Source organism: Puntigrus tetrazona, chromosome 15 (assembly GCF_018831695.1).
Source record: "Puntigrus tetrazona isolate hp1 chromosome 15, ASM1883169v1, whole genome shotgun sequence".
NCBI classification, from domain to species: domain Eukaryota; kingdom Metazoa; phylum Chordata; class Actinopteri; order Cypriniformes; family Cyprinidae; genus Puntigrus; species Puntigrus tetrazona.
Genome location: NC_056713.1, coordinates 6,160,104 through 6,176,542, shown reverse-complemented (window position 1 = coordinate 6,176,542; position 16,439 = coordinate 6,160,104). Strand labels below are relative to the sequence as shown.

At 38.3% G+C, this 16,439-nt stretch overlaps 3 protein-coding genes across 6 annotated transcripts in view; 1 reads left to right on the top strand and 2 right to left on the bottom strand.

Annotated features, from left to right (window-relative positions):
• spcs2 (signal peptidase complex subunit 2) overlaps positions 1–2,339 on the bottom strand; it is a 3,663-nt gene extending 1,324 nt beyond the window's left edge. Inside the window, exons 1-4 of the mRNA XM_043258891.1 lie at positions 2,196–2,339; positions 1,318–1,401; positions 1,047–1,207; positions 815–949 (exon numbers count right to left, since the gene is read on the bottom strand). Of these exons, the coding sequence (XP_043114826.1) occupies positions 815–949; positions 1,047–1,207; positions 1,318–1,401; positions 2,196–2,234 (419 nt within the window). The 5' untranslated portion in view covers positions 2,235–2,339. The remainder of the gene's footprint in view (positions 1–814; positions 950–1,046; positions 1,208–1,317; positions 1,402–2,195) is intronic.
• Positions 2,340–2,921: 582 nt separating this feature from the next.
• rnf169 (ring finger protein 169) lies at positions 2,922–11,521 on the bottom strand. 2 transcript variants are annotated; one of them, XM_043258889.1, is made up of 6 exons: positions 10,764–11,521; positions 9,901–9,974; positions 9,473–9,559; positions 9,010–9,116; positions 8,544–8,646; positions 2,922–7,078 (listed from the first exon to the last, which is right to left on the bottom strand). In XM_043258889.1, the coding sequence occupies exons 1-6, from the start codon at positions 11,116–11,118 to the stop codon at positions 5,933–5,935; spliced, it is 1,872 nt and encodes a 623-aa protein (XP_043114824.1). In that variant the 5' UTR covers positions 11,119–11,521; the 3' UTR covers positions 2,922–5,932. The 2 variants fall into 2 exon arrangements, with proteins under 2 accessions (XP_043114824.1, XP_043114825.1); XM_043258890.1 differs by having other exon boundaries at positions 10,782–11,516.
• A 322-nt stretch (positions 11,522–11,843) lies between these two features.
• Positions 11,844–13,789, top strand: lipt2 (lipoyl(octanoyl) transferase 2). 3 transcript variants are annotated; one of them, XM_043258297.1, is made up of 3 exons: positions 11,844–11,908; positions 12,280–12,742; positions 13,542–13,789. In XM_043258297.1, the coding sequence occupies exons 2-3, from the start codon at positions 12,298–12,300 to the stop codon at positions 13,757–13,759; spliced, it is 663 nt and encodes a 220-aa protein (XP_043114232.1). In that variant the 5' UTR covers positions 11,844–11,908; positions 12,280–12,297; the 3' UTR covers positions 13,760–13,789. The 3 variants fall into 3 exon arrangements, with proteins under 3 accessions (XP_043114232.1, XP_043114230.1, XP_043114231.1); XM_043258295.1 differs by having other exon boundaries at positions 11,851–11,992; XM_043258296.1 differs by having other exon boundaries at positions 11,882–12,070.
• Positions 13,790–16,439: the final 2,650 nt, after the last annotated feature.

Sequence of the window (16,439 nt, the reverse complement as noted above, 5' to 3'; positions counted from 1 at the left end):
GAGAGAGAGAGAGAGAGAGAGAGAGAGAGAGAGAGAGACAGAGAGAGACAGAGAGAGAGAGACAGAGAGAGAGAGAGAGAGAGAGAGAGAGAGAGAGAGAGAGACAGAGAGAGAGAGAGAGAGAGAGAGAGAGACAGAGACAGAGAGAGAGACAGAGAGAGAGAGAGAGAGAGAGAGAGACAGAGACAGAGAGAGAGAGAGAGAGAGAGAGAGAGAGACAGAGAGAGAGAGAGAGAGAGACAGAGAGAGAGAGAGAGAGAGGTGACAGAGAGAGAGAGAGAGAGAGAGAGAGAGAGAGAGAGAGAGAGAGACAGAGAGAGAGAGAGAGAGAGAGAGAGAGAGAGAGAGAGAGAGAGAGAGAGAGAGACAGAGAGAGAGAGAGAGACAGAGAGAGAGAGAGAGAGAGAGAGAGAGAGAGACAGAGAGAGAGAGAGAGACAGAGAGAGAGAGAGAGAGAGAGAGAGAGAGAGAGAGAGAGAGAGACAGAGAGAGAGAGAGAGACAGAGAGAGAGAAGATTGTAAGGTGCTTTTTAAAAATACACAAGTTTAGCATTCACGCTTAGAGGGATGTTCAAGCAGCTAGTGCTGTGAAATACTGGACAAAATAAATCGATATTGATATTTTCGCTCATTGTAGACAATATCGTGAGTGTTAATGTTGATATCACAGCTCAAGCCTGTCAGTAGGGGGCAGCACTGTCTGGCCTCATCGAATCGTTCATTCAAACGGTTTGTTCGAAACATTTGACTCGTTTCAAAAAATTAACTACAGAATTCTATTGAATTCTATTGGTATAAATTAAAGGAAAAAAACCTTTTTAGGCTAGAGGAGAGCCGCCAGATGTGATCCGGGTCCATGCCAGCGGGGTCCTTCTGCATGGCCACGAGGAAGATGTTCTTCTCTTTGTAAGAGGTGTAGAGGGTCAAAATCCCCATCATTATGAAGTACGTGTGAATCTGTTAAGGATGAGAACCGAAAGCAGCGCTGGGTTTGCATGCATTCACGAGGTCAAACCTCTATTTTCATTATGCTGGGTGAAGGATATGAGATGACGCAGCAGGCCAGCACGGGCTTGGACTCGGGGAACGGGTGCAGGTAATCCCAAATTAAAGCTACGATGGCGAAAAGGCAGGAGATTGTGCAAATGAACAGACGTCCGTCGACTAAGTTGAAGTTTTCGATGTAGCCATATTTTTCGATCAGAACCTATGGTTGAAATAGAAAGGCGGGCAATTTAAATGTCATTTAAAGTTTATTACAAAAATCTGAAATATACAAACAAATGTGCACACACACACACACACACACACACACACCTTCTTAGCTGCATCATCTAGAGAGTTCTTCACCGCTGCACCATCCCATTTGTCAATCTTCACCGGCTTTTCGTCAATCCTCCACTGAAATCAAAAAATTAATTGAAACACAAATTTACAAAAAAAAAAAAATTTCATTAAAAAAAAAAAAAAACTTACTTTCAGCCACGTCAGACTCTAAAGGTAGCGTTTTGGGGGTTTTGTGAAACTAAAAGCAGTATTACTGACAGGCTGGTAGAAAACACTGACAACTAGATTAGTTAAAATAACAAACATGTTTTAAAAAGACAACGCTGGCATTAAAGTGCACGCAATATAAGGGTCCTTGTATGGTTTTTAACGGTGACTGTTTTGTTGCCGTTTTTTTATTTTGATACATTTAAAAGCGTGTGCATTTAGTGTTTTATTTAAAATACGATAAACCGGCTTGACAGAGCGTGAGTTTCTGATCACATTAAATTCTTACATGAATATAGAAAATAAGAGACAGATGTAAATACTACGAATTAAGCCACATTTGCCATCGGCTTCCTAGTTTCTTACACCATATGCTCGCGTCTTCCCGCTGAAGATGACAGGAACGATGAGCACGACTACAAACTTATTTGCAACGTTGTAAAATGTTCTGTACCTACACATGTAAACGATAAAATATTTTAATATACATGCTCATTCAATAATATACGAATGCGCATCGATTAATACAAGTTTACGTTTTGTCCCCTGACACGACGGTCGCATCAACAATACGATTAACGAGCGCAAAAGATAAAATATAGAAACATACATCAAATAGTACATTTCCTTTGGCCTCTAAAGACGGCTGCGCAAAAACGTACGCATCTCTAACAACGCTGCATACAATATAGATTTCTTACTTTTTCCAGTAGACCATTCTTTCCGTTCCTCGCCGCCATCTTTTCTTCCTGTTCATTTGCTGTGACCTGGGTGAGTGCGATTGGCTAAAAGCGCGCAAAAACTGTCCAATAGAACAAAGAGAACACCTTAAGGGCGGGACACAGTTGCAGGGATGAGCTCTTTGATTGGCTAGACGGGATGACGTTTTCCTGCGGTAAAAAAAAAAAAACGGCAATTCTTGTGTTCGAAAATTAAACCTGTGAAAAAAATATTTTATGGTTGTAGTCATATAATTACAATCTTTTGAAGAAATGTCTAATTTATTTAATCATCTCGTGTGAATAATCCTCCTTTTATTATAAAGAATGATTTCACTTGAAGTCACTTGAAATGAACTATACATTACGATTAGCATCCACAACTTTGATTTTAAAGTTAGAAAAAAGCCCATTGCTGCAAGACAGCACTAAAACCTTTAAAGTCTATCATCTGAACCCTGAATGTCTTGTTCCAGACCACAACGATTTATCAAAACAAAACATTTTACCCTATAACTTTGAGAACCTAAGCATTTATTTGGTAAAAGGTCCAAAAACAGGTCTTATCTGCCAAAGAACTATATTTCGAGTCTCCAATTCCACAAAGACAATATACTTACAGAGACGTTTCATTCAGGTGGCCTACATTTAGCACCAAACTATGCAGTTTATTTGCCAAGCTACGAAATTAAGGCCAAGACCTCTAGCTCATGTTTAACATTTATCTTGCTTTATTAATTTGATATATATTTTCTTTATATTCTGATTTTCTTCAATGAATTCCTTCAAGGTGAACATGACAAAACATGAAAAAAATGATTGGCAAACTTATCAAGTGGGAAAAAAAAAAAAAAAAGTTGACAACGAATACCTTTAGAAGTGTCTGTCATAAGGGAACAAGGCATGTATAGTTCAAGAAAAGAAAGAAAAAAAATTAAATGCAACCCTATGGAGCATCTAAAGAGTTGTAAGTAACAAAAGTCTTTAAATTCTGAATGAATGCTACATTATTTAATTCCTGTCAAGTCAGTTGTAACGACCATAGTGTTTCGTTGACTGATACAAGAAAATCCTGTTTTTTTTTTTAAATGGCATATTTTAAAAAGATGACATTATTACAAAGAACTGTTCAAATAAATATAATGTGTGCTTTACATCTCCACAGAATCCAAACATATGCGACGCTCTTTCAGATCCAGCAATACCTTTCAACAATGGAAGACGATCCAAGCGCTTTGAAAGCCCGTCAGAAAAGTTCCTATTAACATCTTTGCATCAGTATCAATATAGGCAAGTCGTATTTCCAAAATAGTACAGCAATGCATACGAATCTAGTTTATCTTCTCCAATAGTACATCTGGTAGCCTACAGAATTATATATAACTTAAAATTCCCTACATAAAAAAAAAGGAAAAACACACACACAAAGGAAAGATTGCCAGATTTGCAAAAATCAGACATGTTGGCACATAACAAAGAAGTACACAGTATAGAAATTAATCTGTTCGTAATAAAAAAAAAAAGATCAAGATCAAAGTGGATTGGATTAAATGTATGTGCATTTACATGTGGTCCAACTGAATGTGTCATCTTTCAGCAAAAGTAACACTAAAGCTTTTTTTTGACAGACACAGGTCACAAAATAGATTTCTCTAGTAATCAAAGCTTAATAAAAGTTCGGAAATGAAAGTAGCCCTTAGAGTAGTGTGAACATCAAGCTAAAGGTGAGATATGGATAAACACACACACACACAGTGACAGAAAACCAGTGTCTTACAGCAACTTCTCATACTTGTTTTGCTTGTGTGAGCATGCTAGATGTTTGTTGCGTTTGTGGGGCTGTAGCTTTTTGAAGAGTTTTATCGCTTTGGATAAAGGCGTCTGCTAAATGACTAAATGTAGTTGTCCGAATGCAGATTACAGTTTGGAAAGAAAATGAAAAAAAGGCAGGTTTTCAATTAAAAAACAAACAAACAAAAAAAAAAACTAATCAGATTTCTTTAGAAATCCTAATTTATCTCAACACTGTTACACAATGCATTTTAGCGTTTTAAAAACCATTTTATTTTACCTAATAGTGAAAAACGTATATTAGCACAATTAGGCTTAAAACATACTCTGCACAAATATCTAAATGCAAACTCTTGCTGCTCAAGTTTGATTTTACACACGGAGATGTGTGACAGTATTTGCACTGCAACAAGTATGTGTTGCAACATTTGCATTTGTTCAACAGTCATTACCTGTTTTCAGATGCCATATACAGTGGGTAAAATATTGAACATGTCACTATTATTCTTAGTAAATATATTTTTGAAAGGTGCTGTTCACATGAAATTTCAGAAATTAAGCTGCGTGTACTAAAATGGTGCTCATTCTTCCACACAATCTTCACATGTTGAAGGTTGTGGGCCTCTTCCATGGACTTTTTCTATTGGATTCAAGTCAGATGATTGGTTGGCCAATCAATCGAACGTTTCCATGGCTGTCTTTGTGATCACTGTGATCACTTTATCTTCATCATCCTGGTACTGTAGATTGAAGCAGCTAAGCTAAAGGAGCAGGACTGCTTTCCAATCACTGATAGGCTTGAGCTGATGTTGTGGTTTTCCTTGTCTTTTTGCACCTACTTTTCTTCATGTGTTCAATACTCATTCCCTGTGTCTTTCTATTTTATTAGACATAACTTATTTGTATTGTTTTCGTTGTATGGATCACTTGAGTTGTTAATGGCACAAACATTTGAAGGCAATTCTATTACTGCCTTGAGTACTGAGCTTTGTTTCCACCACAGTACACCAAGAAAGCAGTATACAGGTTACGTACAAGACTCTGGTCTTGCAAATTGTTGAGCAAGCATTTGCATCTACGTACTTGTGTTGAGTAGTTTTCTGGCCTAAGGGTACAATCTTTATCCATTTTCACGTAAAACGTTCTCAAAAAAAGTCGTCTGATAGAGGTATGCCAAGAGAAATCTTTCAAAACCACTGGAAACTGCAAAAGAAAAAGGGTTATGCTACAATTTTGTACAAACCGCCTTCAGGTTCAACAAATGTCCTATGATAACCTTCAAACACGCAAACTAACTTCTTGAGGATTGATTGTGATTGTAATGAGCACAAAGAGATTGTAAGGAGTACCGTCATCACTGGCTTAATGTACTAAAAACCCTTATAAATAATTCTTTATGTTTTGTTTATGTTTCCCCCCAAACAACATATACACGGTTTCCTCTCTTTTTGAGTAGAAGAAGCCAGTTAGACAGTAACAAACCTTGAAACAAAAAAGCCTAAAATCCAGATTCCTATAAAAGGGAAAGTCGCTGAGAGTCCAAATTTGTCCTATACCACCATTTTGCCCAAAGCAAAGGCACTTGACCCCAGTTTGCTCTAGGTCAGGGGTGTCCAGTCCTGATCCAGGAGATCTACCTGCAGAGTTCACACACAACCCTGAACCAACACACCTGTCTGTAATTATCAAATTAACTGGTTCAGTTGTGTTTCGATCAGGGTGGAACCTGAACTTTGTAAGATCTCCAGGAACAGGTCTGGGCACCTTTGCCCCAGGTGGACTCAATTATTACAAGCTGCTTTGGATGAAAAGATAAAAAGATATAAATAATACTTATCCAGATCTTAAAAAGCCGCTGTAGTGCCTCAACAAAAAAAATGTGTGTGACAAATCATTACAATAAAACACTACCATAACCGGAGGTCCCTTTAACAGCTGTAGTTAAAGTGCTCGTTTCTTTTGGAGATTCTTCCTGATCTGCGTGTATTGTGTCCTACCATCCTGTCATTTGTAGCCCAGGACCGGAGTTCATATTTGTTTCGACTCGTTTTGTGTCTGTCCACTTTTTGACATTCTCTGTCAAACTGTCTTTGTAGCTTCAGCGCCAGCTCTCGGTCCTCCTTTTCCTGATTCATTCTCTGGACAACTGCATCATCAAGCCTGTCACAGGCACCTGTCCGGGACATTTTTGTCTGTAGGGTGTCTTCTAAATGTTTGGTTTTGTGGCTTCTCTTCTTGCCCCTTCTTGAGGTAGGTCTGTTAAGTACACAGCTCCTGGTGGTAGGCTCGTTTACAAAGTTCTCGGGTTGTTTCGTACCCTGATTACAGTGTCCAGAGTGTTTATCAAGCATCGATTTACAAATCTCTGTGGGTTCGCAGAGTTCTTCACATCTGCTACGTCTTTTTGCAGTTAAAGTATCTGCAATGGTTTGAGCTGTCGACCTGATGTGTGCACCTTCCCCTTTGTTACACTGATCAAATACAAGACGTCGTTTATTACAGATTGCAGGTTTATCCTTCCGATCCTTAGCACTTGACTCACAAATGCACTGATGATCTTGTGCGCCGTTCTTGGCCGCAGAACATCTGCAGAGTCGACTGTCCCCCTCTTTAACGGGACTCAGTTTAAGGCTTAGATCCTCTGCGATCGGACTCGTGACTGTACCTTTCGAGGTCACCTTGATGCTCTGACGATCAACTTCGATCTGCTTCCACTTCTGCAGGATGGTCGGGCTGGCCTCGTAGCTTGTGGACTTGTGCAGAGCGCGTGTCAAGTTCCTAGGCGTTGACTTCACGATCGTAGGCTCCAAAAGTCGCCCATCGGGCAACCTTTTGGGTGGAGTGCACGGCGAGCAGACTATAGGCTTGAAATGGTTGAGCTCTTCAGATATGCTATCGTTGCTCTCTGGGCTAATGGACCTCTCTGGTTTTGTTTGAAGCACGAGCGAAGCGGATGAAGTGTGGATGCCCCGCCAGTGGTGTCTCTTATCTAGGCTCAGAACCGGGGCTGAGAAAGAGCGACTGTTTTCAGAGGAGAGGAGGATTCCAGCATTGTAACTGTGAGCGATGATAGCCTAGAGCGGGAAAAGAGGGGTAGAGTAGCATCACTGACAACAAAAATTACTCATTTGCCAATCATGCCACACCATTTGTTGTTTTGTACTAAAAGAGTGTCCAGTCCTGCTCCTAAAGGGTCAGCATGCTGCAGATTTTTGTGCCAACCTGCCCCAACACACTTGCCTGGAAGTTTTCAGTGGTCCCCAAGAATCTGATTAAAAGCTAAGGTGCATTTAAACAGGACTGTGGCCTAGTGGGCTCTGGCTGTGCATTTGAGAAATACTGTGAATATCACTTCTGAAAGCAATCAAATGTCTATTTAAATTCCTACTTTGTGTAGACAAATGTATCACAATTTTTTTTTGTATTTTTTTTTTATACAGAGGATCTACTGAATGTGCTTTCACTCTGAAAGTCCTCTACTTTTGTGTTTTTGCTCTGGCCACGTGGTGTGTAGGTCAAAAACTAAATTCAAATTTTCTACTTAAATATGATCGAAATTCGAATTAAAAACACTTTTAAAAGGTAAATAACATCTCCACACTGATGCTCTTTTTTACGCATGAACAACATAGCAGCAACTCATTTAGTGGATTCAACTGGATAGACTTACGAAAGCATTAACATGCAATGACCCTTACATTGTCGCATTTTGTGTGCCGCCTGATGCTTACCTAAAATTCATCGAATTTAGAAAAAAAAATCTCCACATTCGAATGCAAAAACAGATTTCTTCTCAATTTAACAAATATTTGAAATTCAATTATTTTTGACAACCGTAGTGGTGTAATGCTCAAACCTTATTGGACAGCCTGTGCTTTCACTTTGCAAAAGTCAGACTGCATCGAAGAAAAAAAATGAAAAATGAATAAATAATTTGGGTGCGTGAATGTTCACGGTCTATGTGGATGGAACCATAGATATCTGTTGTTTTATTCGATTTTTGAACCTGTCATTCTCTCTCATCTATTACCTCCTCAGGTTATTAGTGGAGTCTGCAAGACCTGAAGTGGTTGTGTCAGATACAAAATGTGCAGCGCTGGGGTACTTCAGTGGTTCTCAAACCTCTGAAACCATGTTTTAGGGCAGTGTTTTTGTTCCTATTCCTCCAGTCCACTTTGCATGAACAAACATGTATCCGAGGGCTATTAAAAAATGAAATCGATTCATCAACCTCGCTGAAAAACTGTTCTGACCACTACACCTGATCATCAGCTCATTAGCTGATCAGAAATAAGAATTTCATACAAAGTCGACCTCTAGTGCCATATATGAAGAACCCTGCTCTAGCAAGTACGAAAAGCTGCTCTGGATAAATAGGTCTTCTATATAGTTTTACAAAACAATTGTATACTCCGCAACTGAAGATGAGAGCTGAATATATTTTTTGAAACAGGACTTTTTTTTTTTTTTTTTTCTCCAACAAATGTGACTGCTGATTATTTGAAAATACTCATTAAAGCATTAACTGAAATATTATACCTTGTCAGGAACTGCAGGATGTGTGTGACCTCTGGTTTTTCCTCTTCCATCCTCAGAGTCTGTACAGCTCCGGCTCCTCTGAACAGCGCTGCTATGAAGACACCTTTAATACAGCACAATGACATGGATGTGCACCTCAAAAAACTATTTATTGAGAGAAACATCAAAAATCTTCATTAATACTGCTATTAGTTTTTTTTTTTGTTTTTTTACTAGCTCATGTTTTAGCGGTTGTATTACTACAAAGGCATTTGATATTGATTTTTTTTTTTTTAAATCTGACTTTATATAATTTCTAATTTTCTATGTATTATTTTATAGTTTACTGTTATCGTAAAATGTCATAATTTAAAAAAAAAGTGTTTTTTTGTCACTGTCATTTTAGTCACTCAGAATATGACCACTAATAATATGTATATTCAAAAATAATCCGAAAATAATCGTGTCAAATTATGAAGTGCAATACCCTCTATTGAAAGCAGGGGAGCATCTTGTTTTCCGCACAAATGCGGAGACGTGCCTGGTCCTCTTTCCCACCGGCTCTTCATTCTCAGAGTCCGACATCCCGCAGAACTGAAACGCAGTAAACGGCCGCGTGAAATGGATGATCATTCATAATTGAGCAGTAACTCAACAGTTAAAGGGATAGTTCACCCCAAAAAAGAATATTTTGCGATCATTAACTCGTTCTAATCCCGCATGAGTTACTTTCTTATGTTGAACACAAAAGAATATATTTAGAAGAACGCTCCAAGGACTAAAAAAAAAAAAAAAAAAATCACTTCAATTCTTCAAATATCTTCTTCTGTGTTTCACATAAGAAACTTGGAAAGTTTGAAACAACATGAGGGTGCGTAAATTACGGCAAAATGTAATTTTTGGCTTTTAATGAAAGCAATATTACAAATTACGAAATATTACGAACTTACAGGATACTGACAAAGTTTCGTCACCCCACACTCTTCTTTTCTGTGGATTTTTTTCTTTCTCTCCTCGTTTTCTTCACTGCTTCCACCCTAAAGGGATAACAGCGAGCTTTATATATATATATATATATATATATATATATATATATATATATATATATATATATATATATATATATATATATATATGACTATTGCTGTATTTCAGGCTCTAACGAGAGCCTATAATTAAACGAGCTTATTAGAAACCAAAAGTGCCATGTCAGATCATTTCAGGCTATTCTTTACAGCCGTACCAAGGAGGTTTGTGCATGTTTCAGCTTTGTTGAAATTTACTTAAATGTTAACATCATAGCAACAAACAAAAACATGTTCAAAAGTTTTTAAATAGGTTAACATGGGAAAAAACCGCTACGCCTAGCCTGACTTGCCTTCGTCTTTTGCTTCTCGTAGTCCTGGCGCATTTCTCCAGACTTATGAATCGGTACAGGTGCACGAAAGATTTCTAAGAAACGAAAGCATAAATAGGTTAAGTCAGCAAAAAATAGCCAGCTTACTAATAAAGTTATCAGACCACAATAAACACACTGGGTGCTCTCTACAATCTCAGTTCCGTCACTAGCTCCACCCACTGGACGCACACATGCCTGGACAAGACACCGTAACCGATCCGTTTACAACCAACCGCACTACTGTAAAAATAATACCGACAAATGCCTCGTTAGTCTTCACGGTATAGCAAGTTTTTTTTTAAGAATAAAAAAAATGTAAATAGTTGATTCTACGTGATTTGACCAAACTAGTGTTTAGTCCCGTGACGCTGAACGGTTTGACAGATGATCGGCAGAACGCCACACAATCAAACCCGCCCAGGCGTCCACACTCCGGCGCTCGCGTCGAACGGTTTTTTTCGGTGGCGAGCGCAATAGAACGGAATACTCGAGGCATGTTTTCCAAGTTGAAAACGCGACGCGGGAGACGCGACGCGACGCGACTGGGCGTTCGTTCACAGACCAAACATAAAAAAAACAGCGCGGACGGAACGCGTCATGTGTGAACGCCCCCCAACAAAACATTGTTGTTTTCCTTCCAAATTCCCCCCCAAAATACAACATACCACTTACTTTTTTTTTTAAATATAACATTATATGTAACATTTATAAAACGCATAACTCACGCTCTTTTCGTCTTTTAACAATTCGAATTACGAACTGCACTGAAATGAGGAAAACTGTCATGCCTGCCGCGATTTGTCGAAGCGTAAATAATGACTTCAAACTCGTGATTATGTAACCTGTCGAGCACCACGGACCTCCGTCGGCGGTCTGCCCGTCTCTCTGCTCCATCCTCCGCCTGCATCTCTCCGGATGGCTGAGGCGGATCAGCTCCCAGAGCTCGGCGTTCACTAGGCTCTTCTCCCGGGACTGTTTGCGGGCCCAGCTGGACACCCGCAGCCGGCACAGCGGACAGCACAGGCTGCTCAGCTTCACCGTGCGCTGGAAGCAGTGCAGGCACACCGAGTGACCACACGGCATCGTCACGGGCTCCAGCAGGATCTCGGAGCACACCGGGCACCGGGCCTCCTCCAGGCTCAGAGGAGCGCTTCTCTGCCCCGGTCCAGCGGATTTGGCGGACCCCAGCGCCGCCATCTTCGTTGCTGTGAGCCTGCGTCTGGGTTTGAAAACAAGCCCCGCCCAGCCATGGCGTCACACGCAGCGGCGGAGCAACAAACGTACAATATTTACAATCGCTACTTCTAATATCAATATTATACAGTGGCCACAAAGTATTTGGACGTGTAAATAAGTAGTTACCTTTAATCACTTGAAACAAATAAATGTTATAACAAACTCAAAGCGGTTTCCTGAATATCCTGCGGCTACCATTTAAAATTAAAAGGAAAATTACCATTCAAAATTAACAAATGTATTTGTTGTTTTTTTATTCAAATAAAGATGTGTTAAAGTGATCAAAATGTAAAAAGTGTACAGTACTGTAAAAGCAACTTTTAGCGTTATATTCATTTGAAAAATTCCCGAAATGCACCATGGCTTCCCCTAACGTATATCAACGTTGATAACAGGATCAAATAAATCAGCATAAAGAGTGATTTGTGAAGAAATTGCTATGTGTTCCTCAACTACATTTTACAATTTATTAAAATAGAACGAAGGTTAAAGTCACAAAAGATTATGTCATTGATCAGCTAACACAGACTAACTAAATAGATACATAAATATAACTAAATAAGCGTAAATAAATAAACAAATGAATACATTTGCACCAAAAAAAAAATTAAAAAAATTATATATATATAAAATGATTTATTTCTTTGTAAACCGTTAGTAGCACCAGACCAGTAGATGGCAGTAAAGCGGCTGTGTTTCACTCTGGACTTGAAGCAGAGTAAGATCTGTCCTGACAGTATGGCAGCGTACAGTAAGACATGACTCTCCTTTAAGTTCACGTTTGTTTTTTATTCGCTGGATCTGGTGTTAAAGCTGATGTGATGAAGACGTTACAGTTAGTGCTGGATTCCTCTTGAAATCTTTGTTCATCCGCAGCGCTTTCTTTTACTTCACTAACACATTTCCCCAACTGGTATTTTAATTGTATCACGATTTCACAAAGCTGCTTTCCTCTTAGCTTAATTAGCTTTTTTTTTTTTTTTTTTTTTTTTTTTTTTTTTTTTTTTTTAAATTATTTCAGGTTTATTTTAATAAACAAAAATGTTTTAAAACACCGTCACTCCAACCTCTTGTGAATTAAAAGAAATAAAATGCAATTTTCTCTTTTCTCTGTTTCCTCAGAGCTCGAGCGGGGCCACGATGAGAGCCGCTAGGGCAGTGGTGAAGGTGGTGCGTTTAGGGAGGACTTCCTACAGCAGCGCCTTGAAGGTCCAGCAGCAGCACGTGAAGCAGCACCTGGACTCGTCCGGCGCCAGCCCAAACACTTTACTGCTGTGTGAACACGAGCCCGTGTACACCGTGGGCATCAGACGGGCCCCGTATCCTCCCGAGGAGGAGCGGAGGCTCCGGGCGCTGGGAGCAGACTTCTTCCCAACCAACCGAGGAGGTCTGATAACGTTTCACGGTCCAGGTCAGCTGGTGTGTTATCCCGTCCTCAACCTGGCCTGCTTTAAGAAGAGTGTGAGATGGTACGTGTGTGAACTGGAGAGGACGGTGATCAACATGTGCAGTAAATTTGGGATCGAAGCCTCCACTTCTCCGGACACGGGTGTCTGGGTGGGCGACAACAAAATTTGTGCAATTGGCAAGTTCACTTTTTTTGACTGATTTTGACTGGACTGAAATATTTTTGTACGTTTTTATATTACAGAAGTGATATAAAAAGAACATTAAATTAATTAGTATTAAAAAAAGTGTTGCAATTTTTGAGTAGTCTGTAAAATATTTGTTGTTTTAATTTACATTTATACAATAGAGATAGTTTCAGAGCAGTTATTTAAAATATGAATTAGTCATTTCAAACATTAATCTTGATCGTATCCAAAATATAATTTTTTGTTTACATATTATATGTGTGTGTACTGTGTATATTATGCATATATTAATACACACACACATATATATATATATATATATATATATATATATATATATATATATATATATATATATATATATATATATATAAAAGAAAAATATTATTTTTATATCTGAAATATATTTATGTATAATATAAAATATAATAATATAAATATTTTTATTCTTATAATTATTATCGTTGTTGTTGTCATGTTTTTTGTGGAAACCATGATTTTTTTTAGCATTTTTTTAATGCATATGATGCATTATTTGTTTTTTTTAATGCATATGATGTTCAAAACTATTTTATTTTTTATGTAAATATTATGAAGAGCACTTTTACCACAAACCTTTTTGTTGGTCACATAGAAATAGAATATTAAAAATATTACTTTTAGTATGTTTTGTCATTTATTTGTTTAAAATATTAAAGCAGGATTATTAAAAAAAAAAAAAAAAAACGGCTGTGCCAACAAAATAAAGTTGGAGAGAATGAGATCAAGTATCATTGTGTTGTTTTGCAGGTATTCATTGCGGAAGATACATCACCTCCCATGGACTGGCCCTTAACTGCAACACAGACATGAGTTGGTTCGAGAACATTGTGCCATGCGGGATTGTGGGTAAAGGTGTGACATCACTGAGCCGAGAGCTGGGACGGGACGTCCAGACCGAGGAAGCCTTACCAAAACTGCTGGAAGCCTTTTCTGAACAATTTAACTGCACTTTAACATACAATTAATAAATGTATAAATGCATTCAAGCGTTTGAATATCTGCTTGTATTGTTATTTACATTATTTGGTATTTATGTGCAACACCGTTTTAACTTTCTTGAAAAATGCTCAGATGATCAGATGGAAATGGTACGACATGCTCCTTCAAATATTATCAAGGTCTAAAAAAAGGACCAAAAATACCTCCTTCATAGGTTTTGTTGAGAAACATCGTTCTGCATTTCAGTGCATTTTTGGATCTAACCCCAAGCTAATGTAAAATATTAAAACACCAGTTATGAATATAGGCAAGTGTTAAATTAACCTAACTGGTCATGAAAGAAAATAATCATTGTGTTCCACAAAATAATATCACTGATTCTCTTTCAGCATGCTTATGCTATTTTTATTTATGTAATTGTTAGGAAAAGGTCATGCCTCGTTCACATCATCGCTGCTCCTGGATATGTTATGTATGTGGCATCTGTTAGTGGGTTTTATGACCACGATTGAGATGAGCAGGATAAAAAATATCCATGGTAGCCTTGTACAGTGCCTTGCAGAAGTTTTTGTCAAGTTTTGCTATGTCGCAGTCACAAGTTAAACGTCTTTCAATTACTTATTTCCACATCAGTCTACACTTTTTGTTTTTTTTTTACAAAATAAAACACTTACCCCTAAATTAGTACTTAGCTGAAACACTTTTGAAGTCTTTTTGGGGTCTGATGCGCATCAGCGTTAGGCAAGTGTCTGCCACTCTTCTGTTCGCTTCTTAAGCTCTGTCAGGTAGGGCAGGTGCACTAGTTTCTTCAGAAATGTTCAATCCCAGGCGGCGGCCTAAAAATGATGAGGAAATGATGACCGACACTGATGTACGAGCACCGATTGTAAACCTAAACTTCACAGAAACTGTTAGCTGGTTGTTCAGATCTGATTAGCTAATCACAAAGTTGTTCCAGGGTCAGCAGAGCCGTTGATTCAGGAACGCGTAGAACTCAAATGAGGTCCTGCCTGCATCGTCGATCGGTTTGCATCGCATGCAGGAGTAAATGTAAGCATATTACCAGCAGCATTTATGCCTCTGTGTTAACACAGCTGGAGCAAACGCAGACTAGACCATGTAATCGCTGTAGACATGAAGAAATTAAATAAGCATTCTTCTGTATGCATTACATATTCAGCGCCATGAATGTCAATGTCACATTTGTTTACATCTAAGGTTGACGTGATATTAGCTGTGCTTAGTGTGTGGTTGGTTTCAGCTGCATGCAGTGTCGAAAGCACATGCTTAAAATAACTATTATTTGTACGTTTATGGGCCAAATTTATATTTCATATTTTAAGGGCCGTCATGGATAAATTAACGGCAAAACAACCGCCAGTAGGTGGCAGTAAGTCCCTGTTGAATCAAATCAAACGATTCATTCAAAACGGCTGATTCGATAAAAAACGAGTGCCTGCGTCTCATTGCACCCTCACAGTCACACAGCCCGATAAGCCAGGGGAATGTATTTAAATTCAAATCAAGATTTAAAAAAAATAAAATAAATATTTTTAAAGAACGTCGTAACTATTTTTGTGCGAAAAATGACGAAAGTTGCTTGGAGTTTAAGCACGCTTGTTACTGATCGGCCAGTCGCCGTTTTTTAAATTCGTGAATTAAAATAACTAGACGATTTTAACTTTTCATGCGCATTATAAGTTTTAAGCAACACCCAAAATGAATAAACCAAAGGGAGTTTTAAAGAGGGGATGCTTTTTTTGTGAATCCCCCCTCAATTCGAGCCTTGCTAACGATGCTGACAATTTAGTTTTAAATTCTAGCAATAAATAACATTTAAAAACATTTTTTAATATTAATTTTTAAAAACATATCTTTAAAAAATTAAAAAAACTAAGTGTCTTTATGAGGCAGAGTGATATCAAAGTAAGACTGCTCCACGATTCTCTCGACTTCCAAATCCTCCGTTCCAATTTTTCCGTCCAACCTTTGGTTTATGTGAAAACAGTGCCAAATTTAACAAGCTGTAATTATGTTTTGGAGCAGCTCACTGTAAACACTCCATTTTAGTAAACATGATTTATATTCTGTCAGGCTTGTGGAAATGGCGGGCCTGTGGTGGAGCAGGGATGATTTATAGGTGTTTTTCCTCTGATCATTGCAGTGGCACCGAGCGACCGGCCAGCAAGCTTCAATTACACGTCCTGTCCTCTACGGATGTGTGTCCTCGAGGCCAAAGTCTTGCCAACACGTTTGTCGCTGCTGCAATGTCACCTTTTTGAAGCAGAGAATGAAACGGGAGATGGCGTTTTTGCATTTGTTAGGTAGCAAAAATACAGTTTTTTGCTAACGTAGTTAATGTAGTCAATACGTTTATTCCAAATCATGATATGCAGATATTTCATATTTAAGGGCTGTGGTGGAGTTTCTGTTCCTCACTCAATCATTAAATGTGCATATATCTGATCAAGTGTCAGAAAAGACATTTATGAAGTATAAAATGTTTCCTTTTTCGAGTGGTATCGTTTCTTTTATTGGTTATTGAGCACAGAAAAGTTGCATTTGCACCAAAATTTCAATCTGTGTTGTATGTTTACTCTACGGTACCTTTATTATTAAAAGTTTAGTTTTTGCACACCAATTTTGAGTGGACCTTTTCTTGAAATTAAAGGTGCTTACAGTTTTGACCCAACAGATGGCAGTACT